The sequence below is a fragment of the Capricornis sumatraensis genome, chromosome 5 (genome assembly GCF_032405125.1).
Source record: "Capricornis sumatraensis isolate serow.1 chromosome 5, serow.2, whole genome shotgun sequence".
NCBI classification, from domain to species: domain Eukaryota; kingdom Metazoa; phylum Chordata; class Mammalia; order Artiodactyla; family Bovidae; genus Capricornis; species Capricornis sumatraensis.
In genome coordinates this window covers 35,160,610-35,174,459 of record NC_091073.1, presented here as the reverse complement: position 1 = coordinate 35,174,459, position 13,850 = coordinate 35,160,610, and the positions used below count along the sequence as shown (strand labels likewise).

Here is a 13,850-nt window from a genome sequence, read left to right as displayed (position 1 = left end):
TAAATGTTAAAAAAACTAAAAAAAAATAAAATAAAATAAAAAAATAAATGCATGGTAAAAATAAAAGAAAGTGAAAGAGGAGAGTGAAAAAGATGGCTTAAAGCTCAACATTCAGAAAACGAAGATCATGGCATCTGGTCCCATCACTTCATGGGAAATAGATGGAGAAACAGTGGAAACAGTGGCAGACTTTATTTTCTTGGGCTCCCAAATCACTGCAGATGGTGACTGCAGCCATGAAATTAAAAGACGCTTACTCCTTGGAAGAAAAGTTAGGACCAACCTAGATAGCATATTCAAAAGCAGAGACATTACTTTGCCAACAAAGGTCCAGCTAGTCAAGGCTATGGTTTTCCCAGTGGTCATGTATGGATGTGGGAGTTGGACTGTGAAGAAAGCTGAGAGCCAAAGAATCGATGCTTTTGAACTGTGGTGTTGGAGAAGACTCTTGAGAGTCCCTTGGACTGCAAGGAGATCCAACCAGTCCATCCTAAAGGAGATCAGTCCTGAATATTCATTGGAAGGACTGATGCTGAAGCTGAAACTCCAATACTTTGGCCACCTGATACAAAGAGCTGACTCATTTGAAACGACCCTGACACTGGGAAAGATTGAGGGCAGGAGGAGAAGGGGATGACAGCGGATGAGATGGCTGGATGGGATCACCAACTCAATGGACATGAGTTTGAACAAGCTTCGGGAGTTGGTGACGGACAGGGAGGCCTGGCGTGCTGCAGTCCATGGGGTTGCAAAGAGTTGGACATGACTGAGCGACTGAACTGAACCAAACTGATGTTTGTTTCTTTGTCATTAAGTGTTGAATGGTTTATGATGTCTATCTTCTTTGTGAATTGTTCCTTTTCTCAAAAATATTCATCATTGTTTCATTTAAAGATAAATAAATAGAAAATGAATGTACAAAAAATAAATTTAAATTTTAGAAACCAGCCTCAAAACAATCAGTAGAATAATCTAAATAAGACTAGTAATGGGATAGAATAAAAACCATAATGATGAGGTAACTCATCAAAAAACTGATTTTTACATAAGTAAAAAAAAAACTTGGAGAAATTGAGATATAGTAACTGAAATCAAAATGATGAAATGGGTTCAGTTCAGTTCAGTCACTGTCTTGTCCGACTCTGCAACCCCATGGACTGCAGCACGCCAGGCTTCCCTGTCCATCTCCAACTCCCAGAGCCTGCTCAAACTCGTGTCCATCGAGTCGGTGATGCCATCCAACCATCTCATCCTCTGTCATCCCCTTCTCCTCCTGCCTTCAATCTTGCCCTGCATCAGAATCTTTTCCAAGGAGTCAGTTCTTTGTATCAAGTGGCCAAAGTACTGCGGTTTCACCTTCAGCATCAGTCCTTCCAATGAACATTCAGGACTGATTTCCTTAAGAAATGACTGGTTTGATCTCCTTGCAGTCCAAGGGACTTAGGGGTAAAGATGACTGACATCTGCAACTTCCTTTGAAATCAATCATAAATATAAGGTATATCGATGGAATAAGAAAGGGTTGGATAAAGCATACACAATACGGTATGAAAGTAAGAAACGAAAACAAAATGTTGATTGTAGAACCTAGGTGGCAGGCCTGTACATCACTGTACTATTGTTTCAACGCTTTCATACATTTTAAAAGTTTTATGATAATCGTTGGGGAAGAACTCCTTAAATTATGCATCACATTAGACAACAATCGCTATCACTATTTTCATTGTATCAGCCAAAGCTAACACATAGCACTTAAATTTCGTCAAGCACTTTTAAATAGTGTTTTACTAATATTAACTAATTTAATCCTCTAACAATACTGTGATGCCATTATTATCTGTTTCACAGATCATGAAATGGAAGCACACAGAGTAGTTAAATAACCTGCTCAAAGTCATACAAGTAATAAAAGGCAAAGCTGAGATTTGAATCTATGTAATCTGGCCTTGGACTCCTTTTTTTCATTATAAACAAGAAGAAAAAGTTAGTGAACTGGAAGACAGATTTCAAGTCACTGAAATTGCACACAAAAAGGGAGAGAGTTTGAAAATATGAAATAAAGGTTAATAGGCAAGCAGGATCACAGAAGAAGTTTCAACATACAGCTGATAAAATTACAGAGAAAGAAGAAAGACCACATAAACAAGGCATCAAAGGAAAGATGGAAGAGAATTTTCCCAAATTGAAGGCAGACATGTATCTAAAGATTCACAGAGCTCACTCAGTCCTCAGTAAACCAAGTTTAAAAAGCACACACACACATACACAAAAAAAAATACACAAGAGTAAAATAAAACATCAGAAACACAAAAAGAAAAATAAAATTGTATAATCTTCTAGGTCAGATTATTTATGAAGGAAAAACAATCTGACTGATCTAAAACTTTACAACCATAATGGCCCCCAAATAACGGAATCATATTTTAAAAATTCTAAATTACAATAATTCTCAATTTTGAATTCTCTACTTAAACTATCAAGCAAGAAGTTTAAAAAGACAAGGGATCAGAAAACTCCCTATGTATCACTGGGCAAAGAGCTACGAGATATACTTTAAAAGAAGAACTGGACTTAGAAATAAGCTGCTGCTAAGTCACTTCAGTCGTGTCTGACTCTGTGCGACCCCATAGACGGCAGCAGCAGCGTTTTAAAAAATGAGCAAAGTCATTGCTAAATATATTGTTAAATCTATGTAAGATTTAAAATAATAACAACCAGGGGTTAACACAAAATAAGATTAGACAACAAGTAAATGCGGAAGTGGAGATGGAGAAAAGAGCTCTAAGCTCTTGAGGAGGAAGAGGTAAGAACTGTTAAAGGCAGAATGTAAGCATCAGGAGCACAGGAACCACACAGCCAGAACCACACAGCCGAGAACAGTGTCTGAAGAGCGGTCAGACTGTCGCATCAACCTGAGTTTGGCAGAAGGGAGGGTTATCAATTCTGGTATAGTCACATAAAGGAACATTATTTGACCATTTCTAGTGTGAATTTGATATTATGTGTGTCAAGAGAAAATGTAACAAAATGCATGGAAGTTAAAAAAGACGTTTCTTTTATTTATACACATACAATCAATGTAAGTAACTATGGTTACAGGCTTCCCCTCTGGCTCAGATGGTAAAGAATCTACCTGTAATGTGGGAGACCCACGTCACATCCCTGGGTTGGGAAGATCATCTGGAGAAGGAAATGGCAACGTGGGAACAGCTATATACCAATGCATATACATTTATACAGAAAGAAACAAACAGTAGATATAAGGAAAAACTTCTGACATCTATATGCCAAAAAGTTGTCAATGCTTCTCTGTGGGAAGTGAATCTGAGTGTTTCTGAGAGTCAGTTTTAATGAGGTGGATGAAACTGGACCCTGTTATACAGAGCGAAGTAAGACAGAAAGAGAAACACAAACGCTGTATATTAACACATATATACGGAATGTAGGAAGACGGTCGTGACAATCCTACACGCAGGGCAGCAGAAGAGACACATATGTAAAGAACAGACTTTTGGACTATGGGAGAAGGCGATGATTTAAGAGAATAGCACTGAAACATACACGTTACCACGTGTAAGACAGATGACCAGTGCAAGCTCAATGCATGAAGCCCCCAAAGCCAGTGCTCTGGGACAACCCAGAGGGACAGAGTGGGGAGGGAGTGGCGGGGGCTCAGGACGGGGGACACATGTGTACCCGTGGTTGATTCATGTTGATGCACGGCAAAAACCATCAGAATATTGTAATTATCCTCAAATTGAAATAATTTAATTTTTTAAAAAAGAAAAAAAAGTATTTGCCTTTTTTCCTTCCTGTACCTGAATTTTCATCTTTAGCAATAAATACATAATAGTGAAATCATGAAACTGAAAATGATAAAGTTGATATAAAAAAAGAAATATCCATAAAATATCATTGACTATTTTAAGCATTATTCTAATTATCACAAAAAACAATGGAGGCAAGGAGAACAGAAAGGAGGGCATCAATTCTCGTATAGTCACATAAAGGAATGCTCCTCGACAATGTCTAGTGTGAATTTAATGAAGAGAGGAGAAAATATTAGCCTAGAGTAAGTAGAAATACGCTTCTTGAAAGACTGAAATTTGAGGAGTGATCAACAGTAGCTGAAATTTAAGACAGGATATTAATTTTTTTATAGTATCCTTACATATTTTTAAAAATATATAATAAAAATACTGCAGTTATAATAATAGCATAGATAACAATAAATCAACTAACCAGAAAGTTAATTTTATAAGCATAATAGAATTCATTACAGTTTAATTATCTCAGTTGTTTTTACCCATGGAAAAAAAACTTAGCTTTCTCACCCACATGACATTGACTACAATGGCAGAGATAATGTCCTAGGGAATAAATAGCCACATCTATCAATCTAAGCCTGTAACTTCAAGCCTACTAAATAGAAATTCACACCCCATTTTCCTAAGGATGTAAAATCAAGAATACACTGTTCTCCAAAAGTAAAGGATACTTACGTTTTTACTAAAACGTTCTTTAGAAACATAAGTAAGTTACGTGGTTTCTACACAAGATGAATGGAGAAGGAAATGGCAAGCCAGTATTCTTGCCTGGATAATCTCATGGACAGAGGAGCCTGGCAGGCTACAGTCCATGGAACTGTAGAGTTGGACATGACTGAGCATACACCTCCCCCCTCAAGATTATAAGAGTCAAATTAAAAGGAATAATTTTTCCAGTAGTCACGTATGGATGTGAGAGTTGGACCATAAAGAGAGCTGAGCACCAAAGAATTGATGCTTTTGAACTGTGGTGTTAGAGAAGACTCTTGAGAGTCCCTTGGACTACAAGGAGATCCAACCAGTCCATCCTAAAGGAAATCAGTCCTGGGTGTTCATTGGAAGGACTGATGTTGGAGTTGAAACTCCAATACTTTGGCCACCTGATGCAAGGAACCGACTCACTAGAAAAGACCCTGATGCTGGGAAAGACTGAAGGCAGGAGAAGGGGAGAGGATGAGATGGTTGGATGGCATCACCAACTCAATGGACATGAGTTTGAGCAAGCTCCACAAGTTAGTGAAGAACAGGGATGCCTGGCGTGCTGCAGTCCATGGGGTCACAAAGAGTCGGACACGACTGAGCAACTGAACTGAACTGAATCAACACTAGTATTCATTATCTGAATCTATGTGATTTCTAAGGCACTCCAGTTAAAATACTGCTAAGAAGAGAAGCAATGCAGAGGAGTGGAAAGCATTCTCAAGCTGGTGGATTGTACCTGTGATACTTACAAATTTTATAACATTCAGAAAGTCATTTAACAAATCTGGATTCAGACTTTATCCACTGAACAAAAGAAGGGTAGACAAACTAATATTTAAACAGATAGTTAGGGAGTTTGGGATGGACAGGTACACACTGCTATATTTAAAATAGATAACCAATAAAGACCTACTATGCAGCACAGGGAACTCTGCTCAGTATTATGTAACAACTTAAATGGGAAAAGAATTTGAAAAAGAATAGATACATGTATATGTGTAACTGAATCACACCTGAAACTAACGCAACACTGTTAATCAACTATACTGCAATATAAAACAGAAAATTAAAAAATAAACAAATCTTTCAAAGTCTAATATTCCCTTTTTCTTAACTAATAATATTTATTCTAATATATAATGTTTATGCACAATCACACCAGCACGGCTTTTTCCAAAATACACAACAATGCTTCTCAAACTCAATGACATACAAATCTTCTGGGATCTTGTTAAAAAGCATACTTTGGTACAGTAGGTGTTGGGTAGGCCTTGAGATTTTGTATTTTTGTCACACTCTCTGGTGAGAACAGTGGAAACAGTGTCAGACTTCATTTTTGGGGGCTCCAAAATCACTGCAGATGGTGACTGCAGCTATGAAATTAAAAGATGCTTACTCCTTGGAAGAAAAGTTATGACCAACCTAGATAGCATATTCAAAAGCAGAGACATTACTTTGCCGACTAAGGTCCATCTAGTCAAGGCTATGGTTTTTCCTGTGGTCATGTATGGATGTGAGAGTTGGACTGTGAAGAAGGCTGAGTGCCAAAGAATTGATGCTTTTGAACTGTGGTGTTGGAGAAGACTCTTGAGAGTCCTTGGACTGCAAGGAGATCCAACCAGTCCATTCTAAAGGAGATCAGCCCTGGGATTTCTTTGGAAGGAATGATGCTAAAGCTGAAACTCCAGTACTTTGGCCACCTCATGCGAAGAGTTGACTCATTGGAAAAGATTCTGATGCTGGGAGGGATTGGGGGCAGGAGGAGAAGGGGATGACAGAGGATGAGATGGCTGGATGGCATCAATGACTCGATGGACACGAATGTGAGTGAACTCCGGGAGTTGGTGATGGACAGGGAGGCCTGGCGTGCTGCGATTCATGGGGTCACAAAGAGTCGGACACGACTGAGCAACTGAACTGAACTGGTGATACCAATGCTGCTGACACATGGAAAATACTGAGCAGCTTGGCCCTAGAAGATAAGCCTCATATTCTTTTAATCTCTAGGCCAAGAGAAAGGTTCTATCTCTGAATTGTTTCACAGCCAAGAGCCCATCTTAAGAGGGGAAGTTTAAGGAGAAAGTCATAGGATGACTGGGGTGAATAAAATGGAGTTCAAAATAGACTCTTTTCCAAAGTTGCTCACCTGTGATTTATAATGAACAGAAAAACAAAATACATGAAAACATTTGTCTTATTTGAAGAATTCTCTATCTTACTGAGTCAAGCAAATCATGCACCAAATATGTGGTCAGTCTAGATGGAGAGTCTTACCTAGGAAGAAAGAAATCGGTATCATATCTAGGTGTGGGTGATAGACTAGATTCTTCAGAGATAGTAGATAAGAATGGATGTTTTTTATTTTTTATTGATGTATAGTTGATTTACAATGCTGCATTAATTTCTGTGGTATAGCCACCTGACTCAGTTATATATATGTGTATGTATATCTATCTATATATAAAATACTCTTTTAAATATTCTTTCCATTATGGCTTATTTCAGGATATTGAATATAGTTCCCTGTGCTATCAGGACCTTGTTGTTTAAAGATGGATTTTTTTTTAAGCCAATGTAAAAAAATAAGACCACCACCAAGCTAAAAAATGGGTAAACAAGTGACTGCTAAAATCTTCCCAGCATCATGCCTTTAACACATGAAACACTTCATAAACAAGAATGAATGAATGAAGCAAGCTTACCTCTTCAAGCCCCTTAAAATCTCAAAATCATGAATTTTACAAAATACCTGTTTTTTATGGAAATCCTTTAGGGCCGTTTCGTAGCCTTCCTCTAGCCTACTGAAGGCTATTCCTACATCTGTAGTCCACCAGATTTGCGAGCTAGTTAGTGCAACTTGAGCCGGGAAATCAAAAATCCACAGCTCCCTGGGTCTGTCTTCATAGACCGCGACGGCTTCTGTGATGGAATGACGCACTGTCTCCTGCATGGTCCGCTCCAGCTGCAGGAGCCAGGTTTCCACCTTTTAAAGCAAACAAATGTAGTAACACAGGCTTAACTACGGAGAGGGATAATGCTGTCCTCTCTCAGGCTTGAAGGCTACAAAGAGAGGAAGGCCTCAGGTGGATTTATTGGGTTGGCCAAAAGTTTGGTCAGGTTTTCTGTAAGACCTTATGGAAAAACTCAAATGAACTTTTTGGCCAACCCAGTGTTTTAAACTCCTGTTCTAGAAGGTAACTCAAAGGGGCTGGTGAACTACTGACAGATGAAGTCTTCCCCACATAAAACTGTCTTCTGCCAGGATACTGCTCATCTTATTTCACCTACCAGCTGTCTCATAAATTTCCACACCCTAACCAGACAAGGTGTTCTCCATTCTTCATTTTTCAGATTTGAAGACCAGAGGGCTCTAGATCAAGCTCCTGTCTGGCAACACACAGTGTTTTGAGAAACCAAACATCACAGCCAGTATGTTAAAGTGAAATTCTAGAGATTTGAAAATCACAGGATATGGATTTTTTTTTTTAAGTGTACTTGATATACAATACTGTGCTAAGTTTCAGGTGTACGGCAAAGTGATTCAATTATACATATATATGAATTATTTTTCAGATTTTTTTGCCATTACAGGTTATTACAAGATATTGAATATAGTTCCCTGTGCTATAATAGGTCCTTGCTGTTTATCTATTTTAAATATAGTAGTGTGTATCTGTTAATCCCAACCTCCTAATTTATCCCTTTGCCCCCTTTCTCCTTCAGTAACCATAAATTTGCTTTCTGTGTGAGTCTAGTAAATTGATTTTTATTTTTGATGATTTTTAAATATACTGAAGATTCTACCCTAAAATCTCCATAATATCTAGTCTTACAGTGTTTTCAGCAAGTGTCTTAATTATATTCCCTACTGGCTCTCATCTTCACACTTGTCAGAAATGAGACAGTAGGGGAGATGAGAAAGAGGACAACTGCTGACTTGTGAAAATAAATCTTGAAAAAAATTCATTCAAAGTGTATTTTGTTCCCACAAATATATTTCAGTCAGTTTTCCATTCTATTCAAATATGCTTTTTTATATTTTTCTGTACATATGTCTCCCTAGGATGATGTTATATAACAAAAGGATACCTATACCATTTGAAAATAATTGACCATAATGATAAAAATGACTATACTAAATAAATTCCAGGGACTGTATGAGATCCTGAAATTATATAATTGATTTCTTTCCCTGCCCCTGTGAAGATGGCAGCAGTATTCCTACAACCTCTTTCTCTGGAGAACTGGGAAGGAGTGATATGTGGTCAATGAGTTGACAGCCTTCCCTACTGGAAGAAGGAAGCACGGCCTTCGCTATGGCCCAGTATCCTAGGAGCCTTCTCCCCTGGTCTCCTAGGTGGGGTTTGTTCCCATGCCCGAGTGCAGGAGATCTAAGCACTACTATCGTCACTCAGGACAACTCAGTGTCACCAAGCAACAGGCTCCTTTAGTAAGTACGTCATATATCATTTTAGCATCTCCCAGATGCTCTGGGATCCATGTCCTCAATATGGCCACCCGTTCTTCAGAACTCTCCAGTCCATCTGGGAAGACCAAACATACATGCACGGTGACACATCAGCCCATGTTTAGAGGCTATGCCACCAACAGCGACTCAGCTCAACATAAGTTGAGAACTAAGCCCTGATGAGGTGCTTGCTTGATAGCTTCTCACGTCTTAGTCTTTCATCAGCTTCTGTCCAACCCTTTGTAACAAGAATCGTCACTTCCCGTTATCACTAATTATGTGAACATCTATATCTTCAATGAGCCCAGGAGTTCCCAAAGGACAGGTGCTATGTCTTACTCATTTCTGGATCTCCTAAGGCCAAACCCAGTGGCTGGTACATAGCAGGTATTCAATAAACACTTGTCAAACAAAAGCCAAACAGCCAAAATTGGGAGGAACCAATCATAACCAAGTGTGGGGTAGGGGGGAAGGCATAAAGGAAAAGCATCTTTTAATAAAACAAAGGCAATTAGAGGGTACATGCAGTACATGGCCAAAGTCTCTAGCATAAGTTGCTTATACAGGATAAATTAGAGCACTGTGAAAACTTTCAATGTCAAGGGTTTCTGCTAGTGATAACCGCATCTATCAATTGGATGGTCCTCCTTCCAGGCACTATGCCAGTCAGCTAGCAGTCTGCTGGGGAAGAGGCAGACGGCAACACACTTTTGTCAAGATAGTTTATGGTGATTTTTTTCTAATCATTGTAATAATATCCTAAGAGCCCAAGAGATCAAATATATACTTTAATCAAAGTATTCCACCATCTGCTTTCCCTGCATTTGGCAGGATTTTTCTGGTACAATATTAAAAAGCAAGAGAGAAAACCCCTGTAGAAAAAGAGTTGCCATCAGATTTCTGCAAAGGGCCCTTTAAAGAACCCCCTGCCTCAACCTAAACCATTCTGTAATAGAGGCTACTCTCTCTGTTACTCTGTGGATTAATTTTTAAGTTATACAAGCATCATCATAAAAAGGTGCAATTCCTCTAAATCATCTGAAAACACCAACAGCTCCTTCGTAAATCATAACGAGCTATTCTTACAGGTAACTGTTAAGAATATATCTGAGGTGTTTGTGAGGGAAGAGAACACGTTAACTATCTGTGCATGCAGTAATTGGTATACGTGACATCAGCTTTGCGGACTCAACCAAAGTTATTTACAAGCAGCTGTTTACAACATCCACCTTGGAATCCTGAACTGGAGCCACTTCCTAATGTGCTTCCCTGCAAGGCTCTGCTTCATCCTAATCCTTCCCTGAATGGTAAGCAGGGCTGAAAGTAATTCTCTCTGTAGGAGACTCAGTCACTGGATGGCATTTGCTACTAATTCTGGGGTCTGCTCATTCAGTCCGTGGCAGTCCTTCCCGTCCAGCTCAACTGCTAGCATCTTCGAGCCCCTGCAGGCTGCTGAAGCCTGCTGCACAGGGTAGGAAGGCTGGCAGAGGGCTCCTCGGACACACCAGACACCTGTAAAGAGCAATCTCAAAGCACAAGACTAACCAGAGCCCGACAATTGACATGAACTAACAATTCCTGGCCATTCAACTTTTAAAAATGACACCCCTACCCTCCCCTAGCACAGAGAATCTCACAATCAGCTCTTACATGGCCTATGCATTCACACTCGGCTGGGAATGGGACGTACTCCTTGTCTTTGCTATACATTCCAACCGCCCTGTGTGCAGAGACATCCTGGTGGTCTTCAAACTGCAGATCTGCAATGCTGTCGAAGAGTTTGGAAAGGTGGCGTGTAACCTAAGACAAGATGCAGGAAGAGACAAGAGCACTTCTTACTGGAGGTGCACTCTGGGAATCTAGATAAATGTAGATTCATTCTGCAGCTACATTCTGGGAACGTAGCTAAATGAATTCACAAAACTGTCTTTATATCATCACAGAGTTGCCTTAAAATGCTTTTTTTCCTTCCAAATAAAAATCACTTCTTCAATTTCAGAGTTTGAAATGACCTCGGTGGAGAAGTAGCCAGACACTCTGATCACATCATCAGGTGTTGGGAGGTGAATGCTTACCCAGGTAGGTCATCTGTTTTCTCCTTAAAGGCTGGAGACTTACCAACTTCTCTATATGTACCATATTACTGCAGCAATCATTCTGATGGAAATTTTGTGGTCAGGTTATTAAAATTCAGACATGGTATTTTACTTACACCATAAAAACCTTATTAAAAAAAGGTATTAAACTATTTGAAACAAAAATGTCAATTAGACCTTCTCCTTGGGTCAGGTGGTTTGCTACTGCGCATCTGCTTTGATACTGACATGAGTCCCATGGCATATTTGTTACATAAGAAGGGTGAATGGGATTCTCCCATTTTCACTGACAAAGAAATTGCAAGTCAAGTATTAGGTGACTTCATCAAGTTGACATTGCTGAATATAAGTGGCAGTTAGATCTTAAACCTGGAAGTCCAGGCCACATTTACAAAGTTCAAATTCTTCTGGCCTCATAACCTTTTAGATCCTAAGTTGCGGGATTCCCAAAAGAATCCCCGATAATATAACATACTGAACCCTGCACAGACTACTGAAATATAAAACAAACCAAGTTAAAAAACAAAGATCTGCATTTGTTCTGCTAGAGGTCAGTTCAGAGATGAAAGCCCAATTGGCCTCCATATAGAACATGAGAACCAGTAAGCCTTCTCCATCTGGTCATATCAGAACAGATTGGGACCGGCCTCTCCACCTAGAAGGGCTGGCGAGGAGGAAAGGAGAGGAAGACACGTGTTCTGCAGGCTCTCAGTCAGGCAAGCCACTCTACCTCCTCTGGGGTAGACTGAATAAAGGGCAGAGTGAACCACAGGAAGTATCAGGAGTGGGAACAAGTATTCCCTCCTTCCATGTGGCACAACTAAAAGCTGCAAAGGAGAACACAGTTTGGTGAATCCTCAAAAAGTTAACATAGGGACTTCCCTGTGGCCCAGTGTTCAAGCATCTGTCTGCCAAAGCAGAGGACACGGATTCAATTTCTGGTCTAGCAAGATCCCACAGGCTGCAGAGCAACCGGATCCATGAGCCGCAGTGACTGAGCCCACGCTCCACAACAAGAGAAGCCACCGCAAGGAGCAGCCCATGTGCAGCAACTAGAGAGCAAGCCTCCACTTGCCTCCACTAGAGAAAGCCCACATTCAGCAATCAAGTTCCAGCACAAAAATGAATACACAATATTAGAAAAAGAATAAATAAAAGGTTAACATAGACTTGCCATAAGACCCAGAAATTTCACTACTAGGTATATACCCCAAACTACCGAAAACAAGTACTCAAAATTCCTGAACAAAAATACTCATAGCAGTATCATTCACAAAAGGTGGAATGAACCCAGATGTCCACTGACGGACGACAGACACACTGTGACAAATCCATACAATGGAATACTGCTCAGGCATCAAAAGCAGTGAAGCACTGGCGCATGCTACAACATGGATGAAGCTTGTCGAAAATGTCATGCCGTCAGGAGGTGGCGGGAGGAGCAGGCAAGGGAAGGCAGTGGCTTCTTGATGGGTGCGGGGCTCTATATCAGGGTGATAAAATAATTTGGAACTAGGCAGAGGTAACAGATGCACAACACAGTGAATGTACAAAATGCCAATGAATCATACATTTCAAAATGCCTAATTTTGTGTTGTCTGAATTTCATCTCAATAATAAAAAATAAATAAAAACCAGAAGATGTTTTCAAGCCACAGAACGTTTCTTAGCACATAGCATTACAGCCATCTCTGCAATGAGATTTTCTTGAAATACAGTTGAACCAGACTTGATAACTATCCCAACAGCAGCTCCTAGGAACAACAGCAACTTGCCTAAATTTCCCACATGATAAGACCACTATCAATATTGGGAAGGAACTCAAGGGTGATTTAATCTCTGAAGCTTTTAGCCTTGACATTTTTGCTGAATTTGCTGTTTTAGTATTGAAGAAAATCACAACAAGGAATCTCCCCAGTTGAAAACAGATGAGTTTCTGCGGCTCTCACTTTCCGTGTAGACAGAGTGGTAGCCGATGATCATTGCTTGGATTATGAGTTACCGCATCCCTGCACATAACCCAGAGCACGTTTACACACGGTCTCTCCAATCACCTCACAGTTTGCTGTCACAGCTGAAATGGCCAGCAAGTGCACAGATGTTTAATGGCTTCTACTGCAGAATGGGCCTAAATGATATTCAGGTGCGAAGCGGCAGGATAAACGAGACCTCAACTATCAGACACCCTCACACATCACTGCTTTGGCCAGGAAAGCGTTTCACAAGAACTGCTAATCCTGCAGTCATTCAGTGGGTGACCAGGACATGCAAACCCCACAGCTTGCTGTTCTCCTGTGACTTATACCTGGCTTGCTGGGAGTTAGGTAGTTTCCTATTCTGCCCTCCACTTCCAGCTTCTGAGAGAAACACAACCATTTTCTTAATTAACATGCATGCTGTTGCCCTCAAATTAGTTCCATTTCTTTGTACTTGTTAACACAAAATTTAAATTCCTTTTTGCTAGTTGGGTCTTTGGAAAGATCTTTGATTTTACAATTAAAAAAAAAACTGATGCCTCCCTCTTTTTACCTCACTAAGAAGAAACAGAATGGATATGAACATTTCAAATCATGAAATTCAATAATTTGATCATATCTTGAACAGGTTTCTAAAAGGTTAGTGACAAAAACTGAAATGTTGTTTCATTGATTTACAGTAAATCAGGTGCATCCACCCACTGGGGTGTAGGTACTCAGGCAGGTCCTGCTTAGGACAGTACTGCAGGATTTTAAGAACAACTGTGCCACCTCTACAGTC

At 39.9% G+C, this 13,850-nt stretch overlaps 1 protein-coding gene across 1 annotated transcript in view; it reads right to left on the bottom strand.

Moving 5' to 3' along the window:
* The window catches only part of DNAH11 (dynein axonemal heavy chain 11), a 357,268-nt gene that overhangs the window by 251,031 nt on the left and 92,387 nt on the right, over positions 1-13,850 (bottom strand). Inside the window, exons 29-30 of the mRNA XM_068973106.1 lie at positions 10,648-10,797; positions 7,279-7,512 (exon numbers count right to left, since the gene is read on the bottom strand). Coding sequence (XP_068829207.1) covers positions 7,279-7,512; positions 10,648-10,797 — 384 coding nt within the window. The remainder of the gene's footprint in view (positions 1-7,278; positions 7,513-10,647; positions 10,798-13,850) is intronic.